Consider the following 25848-nt stretch of genomic DNA (forward strand, 5'->3'; position numbering starts at 1 on the left):
GCATCCAGTTTTGGGTTTTGCACTTCAGAAGTGATGTGGATGGCCTGGAGAAGGTTCAGAGGAAGGCCACTCGTATGGTTAGAGGCCTACAGAAAAACCCCCATGTGGACCGATTGGGAGACCTGAACCTCTTCAGCCTCTGCAAGAGGAGGCTGAGAGGTGATCTCGTAGCTGCCTACAAACTCATTGCGGGGGGCAGCAAGAAATAGGGGATACAATGTTTACCAGGGTGCCTGTTGGGGTAACTAGGAATAATGGCCACAAACTTGAAGAAAGCAAATTCAGATTGGACATCAGCAAAAAATTCTTTACACTGAGGGTTGCCAAAATATGGAATAAGCTTCCAAGGGAGGTGGTGCTGTCCCCTTCCTAGGAGGTGTTTAAAAGGAGACTGGACAGATACCTGGCTGGGGTCATCTGACCCCAGTACTCATTCCTGCCCAGGGCAGGGGGTTGGACTCAATTATAATAGGTCCCTTCTGACCCTAACATCTATGAAAATATGAAATGATAAGATGACTTGCTCTGTGGATACAGGGAGACCAGTAGATGTGGTATACCTTGATCTTAGAAAACTGGCTGGAACATCAGGCTCAGAGGGTAGTAATCAATGGTTTGATGTCTAGTTGACAGCTGGTATCAAGTGGAGTGCCCCAGGGTAACTCCTGAGGCTGGTTTTGTTCAATAGTTTCATCAATGACCTGGAAGATGGCATAGAGTGCACCTTCAGTAAGTTTGCAGATGACACCAAGCTGGGGGAAGTAGTAGATGCACTGGAGGATAGGGCTAAGATTCAGAGTGACCTAGACAAATTGGAGGATTGGGCCAAAAGAAATCTCATGAGGTTCAATAAGGACTAGTACAAAGTCCTGAACTTAGGACAGAACAATCCTACACACCAGTTCAAGTTGCAGACTGACTGGCTGGGCAGCAGCTCTGCAGAAAAGGATCTGGAGGTTACAGCAAGTAATAAGAAGTATATGAGCCAACAGTGTGCCCTTGTTGCTAAGAAGGCTAACAGCATACTGGGCTGCATTGGTAGGATTGCTGCCAGCAAGTCAAGGGAAGTGATTATTCCCCTGTATTCAATACTGGTGAGGCCACATCTGGAGTACTGCGTTCAGTTTTAGGCCCCCCGCTACAGAAAGGATGTGAACAAATTGGAGAGAGCCCAGCGCACAGCAACAAAAACGGTGAGGGGGCTGGGGCACAGGACTTATGAGAAGAAACCGAGGGAACTGGGCTTATTTAGATTAGAAAAAAGAAGACTGAGGGGGGTGCTGAATAGCAGCCTTCAACTACCTGAAGGGGGGTTCAAAAGAGGATGGAGCTAGACTGTTCTCAGTGGTGGCAGCAAATGACAGAACAAGGAGTGGTGGTCTGAAGTTGCAGGCAAGGAAGTTTAGGTATCAAGACAAATTCTCTCACTGGGAGGGTAGTAAAACACTGGAACAGGTTACCCAGAGAGGTTGCACTCTCCATCCTTGGAGGTTTTTAAGACCTGGCTAGACAAAGCCTTGGCTGGGATGATCCAGTTGGGGATGGTCATGCTTTGAGCAGAGGGTTGGACTAGATGACCTCCTGAGGTCCCCCTTCTAATCCTAATTTTCTATTACTCTGTTACCAGCTGTGGAATAGAGAAGGTGCAGTCTTGTGCAAGCAAAGTAATGCAGAGTGTTTTGGTAATGATGGAGAGTGAATGTTACCTATTTCCTTAATTTTTAAGAGTTAGGGTTGGTATGAAGAATTATACCTGAAATGATAATAATTTATAGTTAATGGTTTATATTACAGAATGAAAGAAATTTCAAAGTACTTACATTCTTAAAGACATCAACTATAAACATAAGTTTTCATTTTTCATGCTTAAACTAATAAAAATAACCTAAAGATACTTTTAATCACCAGTTTTTTTTATGCCTGACACACCTTGGAGGGATAAATTGCTTCACATAGTCTGTATCAGTCATTTCCTTGGGCCCTTGACTCTTGCTGGGCTAACTTTTCTCTCTCTGGTCCTCTGGCCTTGAAAGAGTTAAAACTTGCAGGGAGCTTTAAGGCACCTGCAACATGGCCTGCAAGCCTCCCCTCAGCCATTTTCAGTCTTCTGGTAGTTTATGTCTCAACTACAACAAAAAACACAGTCTTGGAGGGGCGGGGTGTGGATGGAGAAATACAAACTCAAATCTTACTCTCCATGTCAATTCACCACACAGAAAAGGTTTTTTCATCCTTGTCCATGATGGTTCTCCTGGGAGCTTTTCATCTTTTCCCAGGCAGAGCTAGAATGACCCCTCTGGCCTGAGCGCAAACCTTTTATAGTAGTAAACTGCTCTGCTTCCCACCAGTCCATCCTGCTGCTCAGCCCAAGCACAGGGGTTTCTCATTAGTCCTTTCAGTCCTGCCAACTGCCTCCCTTTTGCAGCAGTCTCGGCTTAGTTCCAGTCCACCTGTGGCAGGGCTGATGATGATTACAGGTATCCTGTCTCTTTTCCCTTTGCTGCCTCTCACACAGGGCTTCTTCCTAGTGGTAGTTTTCTCTGTTCTGCCAGCTGTATCTTTTTTTCTGAGCTTTTATTCCTTTGAGCCATAAAAACTGTGCTCCTAAAAGGGCCTTCCAGCTTTTGTCAGGCAGCCTTTTCCTAGTAACAGGGCAAGGGTTCCCTGTTACTGGGCTTATCTACCCTGCCTCTGAACCTCACCTGTAAGTCCTGCCAAGATGCATGTCCTGTCTGCTTGCCCAAGCCCAGAAATGAAGCAGTGTTGCAAAGCACGCATCAATAAACGTAATGGAGACAGAGCCCGAGTGCTAATGTCACTTCGGTAAAAATAATTCAGTGTTCTTGGGTACACAGGTTTGTCAAGGTACATACAGGTGATCAGACCATTATGCAAGCTTTTTGCTATTCAAAGGCCAGCGCATCTTACTCCCATTGACTTTGGCCCCAGAGCATTTACAAACAGCTTATAACTAACCATAAAAGGTAACAGTTCAAAACTTATATTTAGGTAGCAAGTTGCGCAAGATCATTAACAATTCAGAAAAGTGGGACTAATTACAAGAAAAGACAGCATTTACCTACAAAATGGTAAATAGTATTTATCTGCAAAGATAACATAGTACTCATGTAAGGGATGAACAAGCGAACAATACACTGCTATTTATGGGAATTGGGATGGGGTGCATGGCTAGGAAGGGGTGAAGCACATGCACAGGTGGGTGGGTGGGTGGCATGGGGCTGGAGGAGCTGGGCATCCACAAAGAGTGCATTGCGTTCAGCTGCATCGCCTTCGGTGCATGGCCCACGGAGCTGGATGTGCCGCATGTCATCATTCTGGGGCTGGTGGGGCTGCACCAGGTGAGCAGGACGAGGCGGGAGTGGTGCAGCCTGGGATCCCCCCTGTGGGAGGCAGGGCCAGCTAAGTACATTTTGACTGGGAGCTCAGCTCACAATTCAGGCTGGTTCCCTCTTGGCTATAGAAGGTCACATTTAAAAGGGCTGACAATTCTCCATCTGTTAAATTCAATGTAATTGGAATACATGGGTTTAACCATCATTAAAACTGCCATCTTCTGGTATCTGTGACCTGCACATCTTGGCAAGCCTAACATACTTGGGAAGCTACAGAGTAAGTCAGCTGCTCCTTGCCAGACAGCATGGGGTTTCTGGCTGCAGCAGCCATCCAGATTCAGTTCTCCCTTCTTGCCCTATCACTATTCCTGGAAGGCCAACTGAAGCCTTCTGGCAAATCAGAACTAGGCTACAAGCCATATTCTGAGGATCACAAACTACGACAGGATTTGGGGGTTCTTGTTTGCCAACAAGAACAACAAGGTGTGCCAACATTGCTTTGTTATATGTATCCCTTTCTACCTGGAACATCATACACACCACGAATTCCTTTTACAAAAACACTCAACATTTCAAAAAATGTTTATTTACTTGAATTCACTTAAGAGATTAAATTCTCTGGATTGCACTACCAATCCCCTCACCCATCATGTGCATGTATGGATTTAATTCTAGTTGGTTAAAAGTCAAAATCAATATTTAAAGTGTTTTTAAACACAATATTTTTATTGTAGAACACTTCTTCCAGGAAACCACCAAATGTCCAACTACTTTGAGTCCCATAAAAGAAATTCCACTGCAAACTCAAGAGATGTTTATCAGGCACAAAATCAAAAGTAGCCAATTTGTGCGAGAAGAAAATAAATTATTCAGTTTCCTTTTTATCCTCCATGTCCTGTCCTTTTCTCCCTAGGGTTTTGATGCTAACCTGTATGAGAGATGTGCCAAGTTTCCATTACCTGAGAATGTAGAATACCACATAGCAAGCAGTACAGCAGATATCTAGATACAAGCCCCAAGACACTTGTTAGATGACATTGTCATTTCCAAAGTAATGACCTCTGGGTCACAATACATTAGCTTAAAATTGTGGAAATGACTTTACATAATACCTTAGTCCCTGATTCTACAGACTTTCTCACATCCTTATACTTACCTTGAGGGTAGTGTTAAAGTTAAGCAGGTACTTCAGTCTTTGCAGGCTTGGACACTTAGATTTCAGTAATTTCACTTCAGAATTCAAGTAACTGCTCAGCCTGGTATAGGTAACTTGCAAATGCAACCATTTGCAAATGAGGTGAAATTAGCTGTGGTTGTTAGATCAGCATTTTGTAAATTGCATGTGCAAATAACGAAGGCAACCAGTGGTGCCCCTCTCCCCCCACATTTCAGATACCCTTGAATCTTCCTACTTAGACACAGCCCAGCCCTGGGCCAGGAGAGGCTCCCAGCCCAGAGCCCTGGGGTTAGCCTGAGGCCGGTCCCTAGTGGCAGGGCAGACCTGGGAGTAAACTTGCTCCCAGGTTGTGTCTACATATTCGTAACTGAGCAGTAGCTAATCCTATGTAAATTTGCTACCTGCATTTACGTGGGATTAACAGTTTTTACGGTGCAGTAAGTGCGCACATGTATAGATGTGAGTGCTTACTGTGCAGTAAACTAGACTACTGCACATTTAGGCTTCTCTCATAGACACACCCACTGTATTGCTTGCTGGACTTTGCTGCTCCAGCTGGGAACAAAACATGCCCCCTTCACAATCCCCACATTATGTTGCAGAGAAACACAGGCTGACCATGGGCAGCTTGGGTTAGCCAGTCAGGGCTGTCTTATGAACTGCTGCCATCTGTTGCCAGGCTGACTAATGGAGCCTGCAAAGCATGCTGAGATGTATGCACAGACCTCTTCCACTTTCCCTACCCCAGCTGCACAGGATCAGTGCTGCAAACTCTCTACTCTTCAGGGTCTCAGCATTTGAATGCCTATACACACAGCTCTGGGTCATTTTTTCTACCAGGAGAACACAGCTGGGAGAATTCTCCCAGATTATTTGAATGCATGTACACAGCTTATGCCCCTTTCAGCATTAACTAGTCTTCTAACTACTTCAACTGAAAATAAGGGCAATTATTAATAGAACAGGACTAGAAACGTGAAACTGTCTCACTGTAATTATGCCCTATTACTAGATTTTCCTTAAATAGTTAGTCGTTTAACTATATATTACATTTTCCTTTCAAATTGAGACAATCATTATAATTCTTTTTAAACAATGTTTTTAACAAAAGTGTTCTTCCATTTTCTACATAGTCAACTTTAAAAAATATGCCAAGTTGTACTTTAAAAGTAACCCTTAAAAGTTCACTTTGAAAGGTGCAGGAGCAAGTTTGTCAGACTTACTTCAGATTAATGAATGAAAACATACCAAAGAGTTATTCTACATTAGAAACTGAATTGTACTATGTGACTTAGGAGCCAACATTTATAATTTATATTTATTCTTTAGGAAAGTCACATTTCACAATTTTTCTCAGAGATCCTCTGAAAAGCAAGTACCTTTTTTTGCTCTTTTCTCCTCTCAATTTCTATTTACCCCATAGTTGAAAGGGACTTGTTAGGACTCTCTTTGTAGTCCCCTGCAACAAGGCAAATAAGAGGAATCAATACAAAGAGACAAAGTTCCACGTTGCAGCAGCCTGACTGGTACTGGGACCCAACCTAACTAGTCTAAATCTAACCCAGATATCTGTACAGTACACTACACTGCAGACACTGCTGTGACAGACAGACAAGAGGCAGGAGAAAAATAATACAAACTGAACAAACAAGATGAGGCAACATATGGTAGGTTAATGCCAAGATCTCATATCAGATATTCATCTTACTCTATACATTTTTTCTTAACTTTTTGCTATTGTCAGCTGAATGTATGAATACTTTATTCCTGAAAAGTTAGTATACACAGACCTAAAATATACATATCTTCATGCACACTATCCATTTAAGTCAGATCATACAGCACTGATAAATTCAGTTTAATTAGCCTTCCTTATGTCAATGAAAGCTCTACAGATCATGAATCTACAATGAAAGCTTTTTTCCTAAAATTGAATTAGACCCATGAAGTTGGTAAATAAAATATTATTACACATATACTGATATATAATTATTAGCAAGTCTTTGAGACACACTGGCTCTACAAGGTGCACTGGAAGTAATCTTGAAGTCAAACAGGAGACTTGTAGTCAAGCAGACTTGCTGATGGTTGTCTGAGTCTGTGTTTTTAATTCTTATGTTTAGGTCAGCACTGTTTCACAGTAGCCTAAGCAAACATTTCTAATGTCATAACTTATATCTTGAGGAAGCAATACCTTATGGAGATGGTAGCATTTTAACTATCAATTTTCTTTCAACAATATCTATCCCATTATTACACTTAAGGCAACAGCAATCACAACAAACATAGAATGGCAGGAATGAAAATGAGAATTGTATAATTGCCACAAATGAAAAATAAAATTGATGCCCTTTATTTAAAGATTTGTTTTTCATTACTCACCAACTGACAGCCTTCCAGGGAGTTTACCAGCTGAGCATTCTGACAAGAGAGAATGGAACCAGCCAAGTTCAGCATTACACACACTGCTGATAATAGCATGAAAAAGGTTATCTGGAAAGAAACCAAACAGTCCATTGATTATTCAATGCAAGAGGTGAAAGAAGAAATTTCAGTTAGCCTTTCAAGTGCTTCCAGCTTGTCAAATAATTACATGAATGGCAAGATTTAATACATTTTAAACAAAATATTGGAACATTTTATAGTGTTTCAATATTATAAGATCTTGGTTCTTATCCTACAAGAAAGGCAACATCAACACTAGTCTTTGGCTACTATTATTTTCCTTCATTCCCTTGAAGATTGCCCACTTCAACTTCTAAGAGTAGAAAGAGGTAGTCAGCCATGTTAGTCAGGCAGAAGGAAGTGCAGGATAGGTACTTGAACTTCTACTACTAACCTAGTCAGCGACTTATGTCTGTAAACCAAATGGTAGGAACTGAGACACTGAAAATAAAATGAAACTCTAAAGAGCATTAACAGTAAAAAAAATCAAAATTAGTAACATTTATTTTATTAAACTAAGTTGCAATTAGTAAAATAGGTCAAAGTTATTCATAATAAAACATGTCAAGTAGAGTGTCAGGGACTGATATATGTACATACCTAACAAAAGAGAGTATTTAACAGTTTTCTTATATTGACTGTCAACTTATGTCATTACTTTCACTTCTTCTTTTTGAACTGCGTGAACACAACAATAAATTTATACAAAAATATTTAGAGATTTATATTTTTAAAACCCTTATCAGAAAGCTGACCATTTTTCCAGAAAGGGGGTATGTCTGTGAAGTGAGGAAATACAGAAATGAAGAGGCAGAGGAAATATGTAATTCAATTATTATATCTTTATATATTATACCCTTTTTGACTATTGCTGAACTATAAGATTATCAAGTCCTTATCAAAAGTATCCCAAATTATTGCAGTTCTTCTGTTGTGTGATTGCAACAACTGTTGTAGCATTTAATTTTTTTTTCTGGCATGGTTCTCACAAAATACATAGTCTTCCATTACTATATGTTTTATTAATATATTTTTCAATAATCTATGTTAGGAGCTAGTGCATGAGTCTAGAGTTAGGATCCCATGGGGTTTTGTTTTCTTATAAAGAGCAAAAAGAGTAACTTCCTTTTTAAATACCTTAATTCTTTTTAACAGATCTAACTCCCAATACCTATCTATGTCCTGTTCAAGTTGAATAAACTGGTATACATTTCCAAAAAAAATTTCCATCAGGAATTCCCTGGCATTTCATACAGACATTGTGAGCAATAACATGCAGTTTTTGCACAGATGGAGAAGCACATATCTGTATAAAACTCATAGCACATTCTTTTCTCTTTTACCATATAACACCTTAATCTATTTAAGCATTGTCCATCCCTAAACAAAATCCTCCAACTTAAAGTGATTTCCCCAAAGGTATCATATTCACCTGAACCCAAGATGACTTTGAATTTAAGATGACCCCCCAATAATTCCATTCTATACGCAGAAAAATACAAATGTTATAATTTTCCATGCATCAAATCTAATTATTGGAAGGTTGTCTTAAAATCTGCCCTCTCAAATCAGCAGTGGGGGACAAGAGACCAGACCCCTTGCTCACCGCGCCTGTGCTTGCTCTGCTGTCTCCCCTGCCACTTACCCCCCCAGTGTCTGACTGCTGCCTCTTGTCCCCCTGTACCTGTGTCTGCCCCCTCTGCCTCCAGTCCCCCAACCCCACCCCTGGCACTACCCTGCCATTTACCTTCTGGGCAGCTCTGGGTCTGAGGTAGTCAGCATCAGTGGCGACAGGCCTGGCCTGGTCAAGGGAAAGCACCAGTGGCAGCTCCAGGCCCTGCTGAGTCAGGGGCAGGAGCCAGAGTTGAAAATAAGCAGCTGGGGAGGGGGCCAAGTTGCACATTCTTCCTGATATACTCCCCCCTCCCCTCCCCTGCCCTGTCATGCACCAGCTCCCCCACCACATAAGGCTGGGGGCAAAGTCAGAGCTGAACCATCATACCTGCCCTGGGCCAGTGCTCGAATCTAAGACATGTCTCCCCGCCCCCTCCACCCCCCCCATGGTTTTTTATTTTTGATTATGGGTCTAGCATGCAATTAAATAATGAGATAAGCTTTATCTTTTTATGTATTATTTCTGTTGATGATGCATTTGCCCCATTCTTATTCTATAGCCTCCTGCATCTCTAAAAATCTGGTCGTGTTAGGTCTCCCATCACCACTTGGCATACCAATCATTTCATTTTGATTGTTGCTTTACATATATTCCCCAAATTCCTTCCATGATTTCAAACGTTTGTACTAGTGGTTTAATAATTAAACCATAAAATAATGATAGAAAAGGAAATCTTTGTTTTATGTCTCTGTGCAGTGGTTAGGTTTAGGTTTTGTAACACTTCTCCAGAAACACATTGAAGGCCTTTTTTTAGAGAATTTTTTGATCCACTACTAAAAATATCCCTCAAGATGACATTTCTCCAACACTCTGAATGGAAATGGGCAGTCTACCAAGTTCCAATCCTTTCCTGTATGAAAAAGACAGAATACAGGCCTCTTTATTAGTATTTCTGGTATGCTCTGCAACGCACAGAAGTATTCTTATATTTCTTCCTTTAATGAAGGCAGAAAGCAAGGTAGAGGCACACCTTATAGACTAACTAAAGCACGGTGCATAAGCTTTGGTAAGCAGCGACTTACTTCATTGGATGCTGTGAAGGGACTGAAGGAAGCAGAACTACTAAATAGAAAACAGTGATTAGAATACAAAAGGTAGGGAAGGAGGAAGAAAAAGAAGGGAGAACAGCAGGCAGAAACAAGGTAGGTAGAAGAGGGAAAAACAGAGTAGCTATAACCCATGGGGGCACACGGGGGGTTATGAAAGCTAATCCAGGTAATCGGCTAAAAATCCATAGTCTTGGTTTAGACCATACATAATATAATCCAGTCTGTGGGTGACTTCTTATTCTGCAATTTCCTATGCAAGTCTGTTTTTAAAATGTTGTTGTCTAAGAACAGCCACCAGACATCAGAGATGGACTGACCAGTGAGGTTAAAGTTTCTACCATAGGCTTGTATGAAATTGCCATCTCTATTTCTTCCTGCATCTTCTATAATATCCTGTAATATATTAATCCCTAGGTATTCTGTATTTGCATATCTGCCACTGCATATCCCTTGGAAATATTCTGCTAATATTTTGTGACACTTCAGGATTTTTTTTTTAATATCTCACTTTTCTTTGTAAAGTATGGGATGCCTGTTTCAGGTATTAAAATTAGAAAGCAATCTAGCTAATAAATTAGAAAGTAATCTAGCTACCTCTGACATGCAGGCAGAACCTTTATATGGCAAATGAGAGATGTCTGGGTTTTTCCTGTTATCAATGCTATTTTTATATTCTTAATATATGAAAGCAAGGCTGTCTTGTTAGATATTGGTATCTTGCTTCTTCAAACCACATATTCATTCATTTGCCTATTTTTGCTTCTCATTTTTCTCCCCTTATTACTATCACATGAATAATGTGTCCTGTTATTACTATTTTAAAAGCCTCCCATCCAGTTCTCAAGGCCCTGTCTTGTAAGAGATTGTCAATATGGCTTATGTCAAGGAATTGTCAACATGATTTTTTGACATTTTATTCACAAAGTCTTTCTCTGTTAGTACTACTAGTACTAGGCACCTGTCTGTCTCATGAGATACTAGCTCGCTGAATGTAATACTTGCTTGAAAGAAAGTGAAGCTGAGGTGACCTCTCCAGGACACAAAGGCCTGGGCAGTGCATGTGGAGACACTGAGCTCCCGCACACCAGTGGCACCTTCTCACCCTTGCTGGTTTAATCCAAAGGAAAGGCAGGTTCCAATACATTTGAAATTAGATTGGCCACAGGAGATGCCAGAGCAAAGGAGATCATCCATTTATCCGTCTTTCAGGGCTCCACTCCTAGACTAGCTGCCAACCAGGGTTAAAGAGCTCAGACTACCCTATCATGGAGTAATATGCTACTAAATCACCTACTTTCTCTTCATCTTCATTAGATTCTATTTTTACAAAAACAGGAATATTGTCAGAGATACGTATTATTCTAACTCTAATATTAAGGTTTAATTAAATCTAGTATGTATTTGGGCAGTTTCAGGGGGAAAAAAAAGGTAAAATCCCTTCCATTATGGTACAGAAACCACCCAAAATAGCCCTCATGTCCTATTCTTCATATGCTAATTACAGCATTTGAGCTCTTTTACATGAAGCTTACCTAAACAATATTTTATTTAACATGTTTGACATCATTACTCAAAAATTCTGATCAGTGCAATCATTCAAAAATGTTGGTGGTTATCTGCCTAATATTATAGCAGGTGACCCCTACTTACATAAATAGCAAAAATCTACCTGTCCTCTTTGAGTAAGAACAGCCATCATATTTGAGTGGGTTTTGATTGATCTGAGTCAAAACCTAGGAGTGGCATTGCCACTTTCAGCTTGTCCCTGGAATAAAGGGCAATTAACTCAAATTAGCTGGATTTGTCCCAAGAGCAAAAGTGTAATCTTAGATACTTCACAGGTACTTAAAATGGGACAACAGACTTGGTTTGTAGGCCTGTAGAATCCCAAGGTAAAAGGCATTGTCCCAGGAGAAATCCAATCATAAGCTACTGGTAGGGGGTACACATAGGTGCATGTGTCCCCCCTGATGGGGTCGGTGCCCCTCCAATGGCCAACACTGATGCTGTTGGTAGGGCTGATGCCCCCCCAACAAGGCCACCACTGTCAGCAGCTTCTATGAGGGTGCTCCCCCAGAATCAGGAGGAACCAGTCACCCATGAATCCAACATCTGTTTTAACCAATGATATGTTTTAACCAATCCAACATCTATTTTAACCACTTTGACCCTTTACATTTCCATACCATTTGTTTGTTAGTATAGACATCATCACTGTCTGAGAGCAGAGATATGTTACCTTTATATGGCATGGCCTTTCTCTTTTAAGCTTATTAATTCTCTTGTTTTGAGATAAGTTCCTTGAGCCATTGTTTATGATATCTTCATTTTTCTAAAAAGGAGATAGTACCTTGTAGTTTAATTAGGTGGTTTAGTTCTCTAGAATTCCAAGAGCACCTTCTCTGTTACCCATTACCCTCCCCCTTCCTGGATGTAGCCCTGATCTCAGGCTAGTCTGATGCATGCTGTATGTGCTATGTGGATCAACTTGATACACAGCGACTGGATTATAAGAAATATTTAATTATTCCCAAATTGTAATGTATACTTTTAGATTAAATATTCTAATTTTCATTTTCCCCTTACACTTTTATTACATTTTTTATATCCATATTTTATCATTTTAAACTTTCTTAACATTCACTCCAAGGTCTTTTTTCCCTATAGTTTTTCTGACAGTATTTCTGGCAGTATTGCTCTTCCGTAGTGTGCAATCGCCTCATTGCTGGCAATTCTAGGGTAATGTCTGTACTCACTATAGTCAAATCAACAATAATCATCAGCTAATAATATGCTTTTCATAATTATGAGGCATTTAAAATAAAAAGTTGTGTATATGCATAACAAGGTATAAAACTCCCAGTGTGAGGAAATTTGTGATGAAAATCTCTTAATTGATACTAAAAAGTGATTTTTCATACTAAAGACCTTATTTGAAATGACTTGTAAATAGCACTTTTAGGAACTGCCTAAAAACTAACATAAGACCAATAATTTCCATGAGTTAGGCATTTAATAATGTATTTATTATGTAATTCCTTTGTATCAGGACAAGTAGAAAAGCTGGTCCAAAAATTAAGTTTCAGCTTTTGTGTTTCATGAAATCAAATGTTAAATTTTCACATGGTACACATGCAGACTTCAGAAAGGTAATATTTTCCCTACAGAGGGAGTTAGGCAGCATCTGTGAACAGTGTACTACCATATGAACCACATTAAAAATCCAACCCAGAAAAGAAGTCACTGGAGCTAGTTCAAAAAATATAAGCAGTAAGACCTATATGAGGGAGCAGTAATGCTATTAGCAAATAGAAGAAGAAGAAACCAGAATCCTCTGCCCTAGACTTCTCCTTATATAAGTTAAAGAGATAATGAAAAGCAGGCTTAGTACTAGACACTAGGTTAAGTACAGGTGTTCAAGAAACCCATGGTGGAAGTGCTCCAGCTTTTCAGCTTTACTTTAAGTGCCCCCGTTTAGGTCAGGAAGAAGCAGAGCACACATTCAGTGAATGTGGTGTCCACAATCAGCCCAGCACTTAATCAAAAGCTGCAATCTTTACAGATGCCCAGGTGGGGTATGGAATCCACATAGGGAGTGATAATACCAGACAGTGGCTCATGGCTGGCCAGAGGGAACATGTGTGGGGGGTGGGGGGAGGGGTGGAAACAGGAGCTTTGCTGAGTCTTGTCAGTGACAACATGTGGGCAGGGCCGGCCTGGTGCTCGGGCAGACCACACGAGCTCTGGCAACGGCTAGAGCACCACCCTAGGAGAGGGAGTGAGCAAGGTGCTACAAAAGCCCATGGGTTTCTGGTGGAATGCAACCTAACATGAGTTGCGATGGGATCTGGTACAGATGGTCATTATGATGCTCGAACCTACAGCGCTGAAATCTGATACCACATTCATCCAGGGTTATCTTAGAACAGGATCCATTATTTTTAGAGTACTCTATGTACCCTGACTATCTGTTTGGTTACAGCTGTAAAGCGCTTTTTGTGCGCCTGCAGTACAATAAGTGTAATTTCTGTACCTAGCCTAAAGGGTTATGATGACTTAATATTGAGTAATCTCTGTGATAGTACATCTTTTACCTAAGTCAGTAACGTTTCCCACTACCCAGCATAAGGTACAATATTACTGAGAGATATATTGCAAAACCTAATTAACTGACTCGTCAGTGCAGAGGCAGAAAAGGATCTTGGAGTCATTATTGATGCCAAAATGAACATGGGTTGACAGTGTGGGGAAGTGGTCAGGAATGCCAACCATACCTTGTCATACATCCACAGATGCATCTCAAGCAGGTCCAAGGAGGTGATCCTTCCCCTCTATGTGACACTGGTCAGGCCGCAGTTTGAGTACTACGTCCAGTTCTGGGCACCGCACTTCAGGAGGGATGTGAACAACATGGAGAGGGTTCAGAGGAGGGCCACCCGCATGATCAGGGGGCAGCAGGGCAGGCCCTACAAGGAGAGGCTAAGGGACCTGAGCCTGCTCAGCCTCCACAAGAAGGCTGAGGGGGGATCTAGTGGCCATTTACAAACTAGTCAGGGGGGACCAGCAGGCATTGGGGGAGTCCCTGTTCCCCTGGCCACTACCAGGAGTGACTAGAAATAACAGCCACAAGCTGGCAGAGGGTAGATTCAGGCTAGACATCAGGAGGCACTACTTCACTGTCAGGGCGGCTAGGATCTCGAACCAACTTCCAAGAGAAGTGGTGCTGGCTCCTACCCTGAGGGTCTTTAAGAGGAGGCTGGATGAACACCTTGCCAGGGTTGTTTGACCCCAGTATTCTTTCCTGCCCATGGCAGGGGGTCGGACTTGATGATCTGCTCACGTCCCTTCCGACCCTACCAACTATAAAACTATGACTACAGTTCTTTAATGTTACCTGTTCCAACAGCCATAAAACCACTCAGGAGCTAGTGCATACATAGAAAAGGAAGTCCAGGCAATTGATGCCAATATCTGCTCATCTGGTTTAATTGCCAAAGACAGAGTCATAACACATATTCTATAAAGATTGCTAATACATTTCTTTATTCAAATGTTACCACGGCTCTAAAATGATTTCGCTAAAGATAAGTCTGCTTTGAGGCCCTATTTTAATAATGATTAAAAGAAATCACTATTGAACATGTCATTGCATACCCAGAATAATAAACTGGCCTCTATTCTGATGTTCCTGGCTTAATTTTAGCTCTTTTATTGAAAGGACCACATGACTTTTTGATTGAGATCATGTTGAAAAGGTCTTCCAGTTGATGTTATCTTCTCATATCAGATAACTACTGTCATTAAAACCACCATAGTGTTACAGTGTTTCTCCATCATCATGAATGTCACAGACTATTAATAAATAGAGCAAGCAGGGGTTACAACAGCATCATTATTATGTTTCTGATATATTTTAAAATGTGTGTGTGTATGTGTGTGCATATATATGTGTGAGTATGTGTGTGGAAAAAAATGTATATATATGTACGTGTGTGTGTGTGTGTGTATGTATGTATTCTAGCTTAAAGCCTGCCTCACTCATTAATTAAATACTACCAGACATATTACAGCTCATTTTCTTGTATTGTTTCTTCATGTTGTAATTAGCTTTTCATAGGAAGCTGAAAGTACACAGCCAGGCACCTGGGACACAGCAGAAGTGGCAACTTCTGGTACAATCACAATCATGAACATGCAGCTAGCAACAGCAGCCATTTTTTATTTTTTCATACTCCCTCCCAAGCTGGTGCTCAGGGCCATTGCCCTCTCCCCCCTCCCCACCACAGTTATGCCACTGCTTGATGGGACCTTCTAATTATATTTCAACCTCAGAGATGTACTTAGCTTTCAATATATGAAACTAAAATGCTTATTTGCTAAGAGATAATATATTACAGATTATTTAATTCTTGCTTAACCTTATGCCTCAGTTATCTAATGTTGCTCAACTGAAATTTAGTTGCATGTATTAACTAATATACACCTGTATCACAAAGGCTAAGTACAGACAGTCAGAAAACCCAAGGCTGAATCAATTCAATCTTTGCAAATTAATCTAAGCTGCATAGATTGAACTGACACTTTTGTTTTCAGAAATGCAGTCACGTGCACTGGCAGTGGCTCAGGCCAGATGCCAGGGAGGTGCTAGAGCACGCTTCCCTGCTCGACTGGAGCAGCCAGCTTGGGCCAAAGCTAGCTCGCCCACCCTAAGAGAGGGTTTGTGGGGGAGGTGCAAAGCATCCTGGGATGCTGGAGGACTGTGAGTTAGCTTGAATCTGGAGTGGATCTGGGACAGAATTTCAATAAACCAGTTTAACCAAAATCAGTTAAGTCTGATATTGCATCCATCCAGGTTTATCTTAAACTGATTTCAGCCATTTAAAAAGTGGTTTATGTGAACTGAACTTCTGTTGTATTACAGATTTGAATGAACTTTTGATCACTTATATTGGTTTGTGTGTAATTTCTGTCCCTAGCCTGAAGATCCAGAAGTCTGACGTTTTTATGCTAACAATAAATGTGTATTTCTACTACTAAAAATACATTAAAATTAAAAAAAAAAGACCTTATGTTTGGCCAAGGGCATATCATTAAAAGAAAATAGTTCACGTAAATGGTTGCTAGTTATGTGGGGAAGATATAAAAGGTCAGGGCATTCAAATTTTAACCAAGGTATCACTAAAAAGCTTTAAAAATTGCTTTTGTCAGGAGGACAAAAGGAAAGCTATCAGAATTATTCACACCATACTGGAACTGTTTATCTGCTAACTACTCCAACTCCCTTTAAAAAGCTTTGCAATAGTATGCATGTTCAGCATATGCAGGCATTAGAAAAAGAAATCACAATTTGATAGCTCTTTACAGTATCCACAGTAAGTCAAAGAAATACAGCACAGTGCATGTTTACTGAAAGCCTATAGCTAGGAACCTACTGAATTCATGGCAGAAGTGGGCTGCGCGGCAGCTCCTTTAATCTTGTAAGTTCCTCTCACACTCTCCCTGTTGCTGATTGGCTGAGGGGCCCAAGCACCCCTGCCACTTACTGCTGACCGTCAAGGAGGCAAAAACAGTACCATATTTAAAACTGCAGTTTTCACCTCCCTGCCAATCAGAAGCAAGTGGCAGAGTCCCTCTGTCAATGGGCGGGTGGGGGGGTGGACCATGCAGGGGAACCTGCAAGATTACAGGAGCTGCCATGCAGCCCACTTCCAGCATGAATTTGGTAGGTCCCTACTTATAGCAGTACAAGCTAATAGGACTCTATCTTGCAATCACCCTGCTGCATAAAATAGAACTTAGAGAGGTTAACAGGAAGAGAAGATCAAAAGAGAATCAGGTTACTGTAATCCTTTACTAGAAGCTCAGATACTTGTAGTGTGGGAATCTATGAACCCCTAAACCCCTGCCTTTATTTGCTCACCATTGCTCTCACTTCAGCAGCAAACTGGCTTTATGGAGAGGACTATTTCATTTTAATAAAATTCTACCTCAATCAAGGACTACAAAGGACATTCATAATAGAGATTTTGTAGTGGAAGCTTTTGTTCTAAGAAGATCCACTTGGCATTACTTACTCTGGGCAGCAGCTGGGGGGAGCATTTTCATTGTAGTAGAATTTTTGGTGAAACAGACTTTGTTGTAATGATATCCCATGTGCCTACCTTGACAAAGAGGTGAATAGATAGCTCAAAACTTAAAATAAGACTACCATATTTTCCCTAACAAAATCTGTGTTGCTGAATTCTACTTAAGGGTATACACACAGCATTATGTTATTTACTCACAAGTGTTGATCAGGACTAATATTAAGTGCAGTTGTCATTGCCAATAAAAATTAAATGGTTCAAGAAAGTGCTTTTAAAGTTTGTATTATACAGAAAGTTAGGACACCATCACCGGCAAACATCTGCTAAAAAGAGTCCCACATGACATAACTGGCATTGGATTTCACACCAATAACACATTCACAGCTCTTGCAAGACTGCTGACATTAAAGAGAAACCTCACATACTCCTTTATGGGAGTTATTTGACTATTCCCTCCCTACTTCACAGATTTCCTTCTCTGAAAGCATTAATTTTTTGACTGCTAGCAGATTTATTAATCAAAAATGCACTGAAGACATGGAATTTTGCACTTGTACTTAAGTAGTTGCACATGCCATTTTATCAAGCTTATTTATTTCCCTCACAGATTTATGCACTACAAAAATAAACTACGCTAAGACTGTGTCTACATGAGATGATTTACTGTGTGGTCATAAACTAATTTACTATGCAGTAAAGCATCAACGTCTACATGTGCAGGTGCTTACTGCACAGTAAATTAGTCTACTGCGCAGTAAAGCCAAATAGCATTAATTGTACACATGTAGACAGTCCCTAGGATTAGGTAATGCTGGGAGCGTTTATGCATGCATTAATGCACTGTAGTTACTTTGCATTAAGTTTAGTACAGCAAAAGCCATGTTATCCGGCACTTTACCAACTGGAAAGCTCCACTAACCAGCATCTGTCAATACAAACCTTCTTTCTGAGGGACGCGGCAAAAGCGAAACTGGAAGTCCCACTTCCAGTTTTGCCACTGTGAGCCAAGTTCTTCTTCTTCTTTTGCCATGATGTGCTAATGCACAGTAGAATTAGTCTACTGCATATTAAGCATCTCATGTAGATGCACCCACTGAGTCTACATACCAATTTGTTTGAAAACTCAGTGCAAAATCAAATTTTGCAGCAATTCTTAGAGCATTTCTTCACCTAAAAATAGGGGAACAGAAGTGTTAGAGCAAAACACATTTTATCATCACAAACTTCCACCACATACTTATTCCAGCTTGTTTAAGCAAAAATTAAAACAGTATGAACATGTACAAAACTAATGACATACTGAAGCCTTATTATTGAACGTCACAGGCCAGTATTAGGAAAACCAAACAACTGCAAAATCAAGGAATTTATTTGCTGGACAGTGCGGTAGTAGTAACCGCCACCTTCTGTGTCTCATTAAGAGCAAGAAATACTGTGGTCAACCATTTACTGAGACCCTGTAAATATAATTAAAATCAGACTTGCATTAAGTCCACAGATATCATGCACAGGCTTTATTGTTTCTTAATAAGAGATGTCTGTTTAAATACAACTTCACAAAACTGAAATCCTGTATTTCTCCAAATAAAGAAACAAAAATAATTACATAACTTGAGTGCAATATATCCAGATAGTGATAACATAAGGTAATGATTTACTTTAATGTGAATTTGCAAGTCAGCTTCAAAATGACAGATTTCTGTAAACAAATCTACAGTAGAAGGCAAGGGGAGGAGGGGGCAGCTAAGGAGTATGGGGTAGGTTACGGGGAGAACCAGGGGGTGGGGTACGCAAGCACAGGCATGAAGGGGCAATGGATGGGAGAGGCAGGCTGCAGGGCTTGGATACGAGTAAATATGGTAAATCATTTCAAAACCTCCTTCATCATCAAGCCTAGGCTGCTACAATACTAGATGCATTATAATATGGGAAGTGAACATACTTAATTCCTCTCCTAGGCTTCATTCAGACTTGCAGGGGCATGTGCTCGCAGCAGCAAAAATTGCCGCAGCATACACCCCTGCAGAAGCACTACATTGTGGGACAAATCGCTTCAGCCAAGGAGAGCTGGAGGCTGGGGCCAGCACTGGGTTGTTTGCAACTCCACAAACTACATGCCCCTTCATGTCTGGACATGGCCCTAGTCTCTAGAGTCTTAACTGAATAGACTATACTGGCAAACCACACAGCACCAAGTAACTTTTTTTAAACTTTAAACTGACACAAATCTGGCAAGTTACACTAAACTGAAAGGCCACAAAATAAAATGAAAGTGCCACCCAGATACCACATGAAGAATTGCTGCAGTACAGAAGTAAAACCCCCATGAATCGCACACCGCTGGTTATGACATATCATCTCTCCCTCAAACCCATACAGAAAATCCTCAAACAACTGGAACCCATACTAGAAGGAGACCCTATTCTTAAAAGGATATTCCCAGAACCACCCATCTTAGCCTTCAAACAAACACAGAATCTCACTAACCTCACTAACCTCATCACCAGAAGCAAACTTCCTACAGCCCAGAACACACCGAATGGATCCAGACCATGCCATGACAAGAAATGCAAAACCTGCCAACACATCTCCACCCCCCCACAATTACTACACCTCACAACAGAACCATCAGCATCCCTGGATCTTACAGCTGCACCTCCAGAAATGTAATATATCTCATTCAATGTACCAAATTCCCTGCTGGGAAATACGTAGGAGAGACAAAACAACTGCACATCAGAATGAACACACACAGAAATCTATCAAAGACAGGAATACCCAATTACCTGTGGGGGCACATTTCTCACAAGAAAACCACTCTCTCTCCAATCTCTCAGTCCTGATCCTCAAAGGAAACTTACAAAACACTTTTCACAGATGAGCCCTTGAACTTCACTAACCTTCTGGATACAAAAAAAGCATTGACTAAATATAGACTTTGGATTTATGACACATTATAACCTGCCTGACATGTGACTCCCCAGGTACCTCTCTACTATTTATCTGCCACAGTCATTCCCCTTTCCCCCCCCAGCCTGTCTCTCATCCACTGACTCCTCAATTTACATCTTCACTGACTGCCTTTCTTGCATGCATACCAGCCTCTGGATTCTCTACTATTCATTCAATGCAATGCAATATGATGCCGTGGCCAGCAGAGCAAACCGAACTCTGGCATGCATCCACCAATCTATCTCAAGCAACACCAGAGATGTCATGCTCCCACTCTACTTGGCCTTAGTGAGGCCACAGCTGGAGTACTGCATCCAGTTTTGGGCCTCCCACTTCAGGAGGGATGTGGATAAGCTCGAGAGAGTCCAGAGGACAGCCACCAGTATAATCAAAAGCCAAGAGTGCAGGCCTTATGAGGAGAGGCTGAGAGACATGGAACTCTTCAGCCTGGCGAAGAGAAGGCTCAGGGGAGACTTGGTGGCTGCCTATAAGTATATAACGGGGATGCATCAGGATCTGGGGGAAGACTTGTTCATCAGGGCTCCCCAAGGGATAACTAGGTCTAAAGGCCACAAACTTCTAGAAGGCCAATTCAGACTCGATATAAGGAAAAACTTCTTTACAGCCCAAGTGGCCAAGGTCTGGAACAGACTCCCCCAAGAGGTGGTGCAAGCACCTACTCTGGACTCATTCAAAAGGCATTTGGAAGTTTATCTTGCTGGGATCGTTTGATCCCTGCAGACTTCTTGCCTCTGACAGTGGGGCTGAATTTGATGATCTCATGAGGTCCTTTCCAGCCCCTAATGTCCATGAAATCTCGATGAAATCATTCCATCCAGGAAGAGCACTCATGAACTGCAGGTGCTTGTTCAGCCTGATGAAGGGTTTTTAAACCCACAAATTTGCTAAGAAATTTTTTTCCAACTATTTAAGTTGGTCTAATAAAAGATATCAGATTTACCCAAAGAACCTTGTCTGCCTAGGCAACACAATAGACATTCTGAAAAAAAAAATGCTGATTTGCGTGCAGTTCCTGTGACAGAATCACCGTGTTCGTAGTAACCTATGCAGTGATAAATGAGCCTTCTTCTAGTATCATCATCTTACTCACTTCTGCTTCAAGTTTACATCGTGTTACTATTTCAGCTTAAAAGAGGAAAGGAAATTTATAGAATCTAACTATTGGTGGGTCACCTTAAATTCAGGTTCATCTTAGATTTGAGTCAATATGGTAAGAGAAGATTATTTGAGCCTCAAGACAGGTCAAAATCTGAGTTTTAGCAAGATCTTGTACCATTTATTCCTGTTTTGCTCTCTGGCAGAGAGCTGGCACTCTACTCTATTTAGATCTGGATCTCAGCTCTCTCAAAATTCCAGGTTATTCAGATGTATCTTTGCTCAGTCCTTAAGTATTTCATAATCATTATTTACCATGACTATTCCAATGATGTTCTATGAATGTTATGGTATCTTATGGAGAGCACAGTGACAGACTGGTTAAAGCATTTTGCTACAGATGGAGAGGTGTGAGTTTGAACCTCATTCCTGACTCATTAAAAAGACTGTCCTGAGCTGACCCAGCTGCGAGCAGCTACCTGGTTATCAATCTAAAGAACCTTAAGTGAGCTGGATTTGATGCTGGCCACAACATTCCCTTTTGTGCTGATGCTGGCCACAACACTCCCTTTTGTGCTGCTGACTATAGACACTGTAACACCTTAAGCATATTTAACCATTAAGCCTCTCACACTCAGGATAGCCCTGAGGCACAGTTCATATAATTCTAGGTTAATTGCATGTATCTATCTGCATTACTTCTAGCAGTGTCAGCTATTGAATTTGTGTCTTGTCATTTCTCTCGCCTGTAAGACTTTCCAGATTTATATCTTTTGTAATTTAATGATTTAAAACTATGAGGCATGTATAAAATTATGAGCGTCTAGTTCACATGCCAGTGTAAGGTATGGACCTTATCACCACCTTTTCAAGTGTGAATTAGAGGCTGTGATCCCCCTCTGTGATGAAACAATATACTCAACAATAAAACACAAGAAGTGAACAAAAGACCAGCAACCGCATTAATCTTAAGTTTTTATTACTTTTTTTCTAAAATGGGTGGGAAAGAGTGGGTCTGAGTATACTGTAATAAGAAAAATTATCAAGCAGGATGTGTACAAGCTTGCTGGTGAATTGCAAAGGAGGAATTTATATGTTGATATCAAACATAAGCATAATGTGCCTTCAAGGACTGATCACATTGTCAGCCACTGAAATTTATGCAGACCCTCTTTCAACTAAATGAAACAAAAGCCATGGGCTTATTACATTTCTTCAGTAGCAACAATAAAGAAAACAGAAGATTGCTGCCAGATCACATATAGTTCTGCTGTTCACTCTGACCAAACATACACTTCTATTATTATTAAATACATCTGTTTACCCTCCTCCCATTTCTGGATTAATTTGTAAACATAAAAAAGAATGTGAAGTGAAAAACTTTATAGGGAAGCAGACAAGATGATCAGAATTCTAGCCAAGTCTCTTAGAAAAGTATCAAAAATATACTTCAGTCTTAGTTGCAATGCTTTTTCCCCTCAAGCAATGTACAGTAATGCAAATTCTTCAGTGAGTTCCTGTTTGACACAGAGGAAAAGTTAAGAGCAACACTACCAGGTCTAAGCCCTATATCCTAAGTACATTGTCCTTTGAGACTGCTTCCAAAGCTGTGACTAACTCAGCACATTAAATAATGATGGGACTTTTTCCCTACCCAACTGGCTGTAGTTGCCCTGAGTGAATTTTGGAGCTACAGAAGGCATGGGTGCATGGCATGCTTTGAAATGACCTATTTAGCCCTTTAGCTTTTTTAGCACTTTAAACCCTTCAGCTTCTTTGTCTCTAGCTAAAGGGTTATTTAAAATAATGAAACATATTGAGTCCCTTAGGAAACTGAGCAGAACAGGAGGTTATAATTCATTCAATAGGAAGATTTGGCAATTTAATAAGAAACCTGAGTACTCGAAAAAATCTTGGTTGTGTCATTCTGTCACATTTCTCTAATGGACCTAAAATATGTAGGGGACGAGCACAGAAGGTAGAGATCTCAAGGGAGAGTTTCTTGCAATATTACTCGAAGGGTTATAGAATCTTTTTCCGGGTGTCAGCAATAGCTTTGACTACGTGATTAGTCTAAATTACTTATATTAATGCCCACTGGGCACGTCTACACATGCACCTGACTGTGCGGTTATTACTGCACAGACATTTAGTACCTGCTTTAGCAGTTCTGGTGCTGCCTCGGTTGTTTTTACCCCTACTTTGCAGTAGCAATGAGCTACTGCATAGTAGCTTATTGCTACTGCGCAGTAGTGGTGGTGTCACAGTTTGTGCCCGCTGATGCTAAATCACTGTAGTGACAAGCTATGTTGCCGTAGCTCGTCACTACAGTGACACAGCATCATGTGGCAGATATCTGTTTGATGTACTAAACTTTAAACCACACTCTTGAACTTTTTTCTAGAAGACATGAGTGTGCAGATTAAACAGTGAAAAGATGGTCTTGTGCTTATACAGAATCATCCTCTGTCTCTCTGGCCACAGGCAAATTTGACACAAGGCATGGCAAGATTCAGGAAGGTATCACTGTCATATCTGTAAAATGAAAATACTGCTACCCGTTGGATGATAATTATGAAAATTAAATTGATGAAGATGTATGAAGTGCTTTAAGATCTTTAAATGGAAGACAGCATAGAAGGACTAAACATTATTATTTCTACTACTGCAGTAGAATCTCCAAGTTGAGCGTTTCCATTCAATTTCCAGGCTTCAGGAACTAATTCACCAAGGTCTGTATTGAAAGTAGGAGAAATGCTTCAGTCCTACTAAGCTCTATGAACTCAAATATATTCACTTGAAAGGCCCACTTTTAGTTGCACCAAATAAAAAAAGCAGTATTTGCTGATAGTATAAATAACCTTAAAACCAAAATTAAAATACATGGGGGTGCAGCCACTCAAGGACAAAAAGACTGAGACAGACACACTAATTAAATTGTAATGTTGCAGGTTGAGCAGGTTGGCATCTGAAGTGTCAGGGGAAGAAATCTGAAACAATCACCACATATGATTTCCCAACAACTCCAGATAAGCAGGGTGAGGATCAGTGTTGCTTATGCTAGGAGAAAATAACCCCCATCATTGCTTCCATGTTTTAAATATGGCTGGTATAGCAGGCTTGGGACTCTGACCCCTGAGTCTGATGCCCCCCGTGGCCAGGTCTGCCTGCTGTACTTTCCAGCTCCTCTTTCACCTCTTACTCCCAGCTTGCCATGCTACCATTATTCAATATTACAATGACTTTGGGAGGCTGGCTTTAGAAGGCGGAGTAGTCTCTTTAGGCACTCTCTCTCACTTGGCGCTGTCAGGGCTTCTCTGCCTCCAGTACAGTTTCTCAAGGGCATGCCTCCCCCTTTAGCACCATCCTCAGGGCTGCTTCTTCAGCTCTGGCACAGTTACCCAAGGTATGCCTTTTGGGTAACCCCAAAATGCCCACCATCCACTACTCTCAGTTCAATGTAATGCAGAACCCTCCAACACAGCTCTCAGGGTGCTGCCAGTGACCTCTGCTTACCCCTTACTAGCCACTTCATGCCTCGCAATTGTCAGTTGTCATCTCAATCTTTGAACGAAACCTGCAGTTGGCTCTTCCTTAGGATCTCTCCCCACATTTTCAACTATAGCCTGGGGTTGCCCTTCCCTACTTCTGTCTGTAATCTGTCTACAGCCAAGGGTTTCTATAGTCCACGTTTGCCCAGTGCTAAGGCTCTCTGCCTCACCTTCACCCCATTTCCTCACTTCTGGGCTTCTTACTTGCTGGCTATCACTAGCACTACCCCTGCAGCCACAGTCCCTTCTGAACACGTTTATAGGACCCCCCACTTCCCTCCCCAGGACTCCTCCTCCAAGGCTGCCAGAGAGCAAGTTTCAGAGAGCTCTTCTCTCTTCTATATCATGAGCCCAAATGCCCTCTTTCTTTCAGAAGCCCAGTTTACAGAGCCCTGGGCTCCATCCTCTCCTAATCTCATGACCTAGCCCCTTTTAGCTAGGCCCAGAGGGTTATTAACCCTGAACTACCACTGAACTAACTACCAGAAGTTCAATACCCAGTATAATTTTTTCCACTTATTTTAGGAAAGTGGTTTGCAGCCTGGTGCTTTAGAGCTATTACTTTCAACTCCCTTCTTCTGCATGTCTTTTTGCAGCTGGCACTAATCCAGCTGTGCAAAAAACTGGAGGTACATAATCCTGCCTTTGCTCCTTAAAGAAACAGGGTTAGGAGGCTCCTGTTACACTGGGTATAACCTGAGCATTGGTGGTTCAATGGTAGAATTCCTACTTGCCATGCAGGAGACCTGAGTTCAATGTCTAACTAGTGCTGCTTCTCTAGCTCAGTAGGTGTTATCCATGTTAGGCTTGATCCACATCTGGACACTAAGGCGCACAGTTGACAGCCCAGAAGTCACAAGTTGTGAGGCCATAACAGAAGCAAGCGTAGTCTTGTCAGACTCCAATAAATCTGCAAATTCTGCTAAATACCTTGTCACAAGGAT

General features: G+C 41.1%; 1 protein-coding gene across 7 annotated transcripts in view; it reads right to left on the bottom strand.

The window, feature by feature from the left end:
• ENTREP2 (endosomal transmembrane epsin interactor 2) overlaps nt 1-25848 on the bottom strand; it is a 451267-nt gene that overhangs the window by 156773 nt on the left and 268646 nt on the right. For all 7 annotated transcript variants that reach the window (XM_019477587.2, XM_019477589.2, XM_019477585.2 and 4 more), the window contains one exon: nt 6913-7023. In XM_019477587.2, the coding sequence (XP_019333132.1) occupies nt 6913-7023 (111 nt within the window). The remainder of the gene's footprint in view (nt 1-6912; nt 7024-25848) is intronic.

Source organism: Alligator mississippiensis, chromosome 11 (genome assembly GCF_030867095.1).
Source record: "Alligator mississippiensis isolate rAllMis1 chromosome 11, rAllMis1, whole genome shotgun sequence".
Classification (NCBI taxonomy): Eukaryota; Metazoa; Chordata; order Crocodylia; family Alligatoridae; genus Alligator; species Alligator mississippiensis.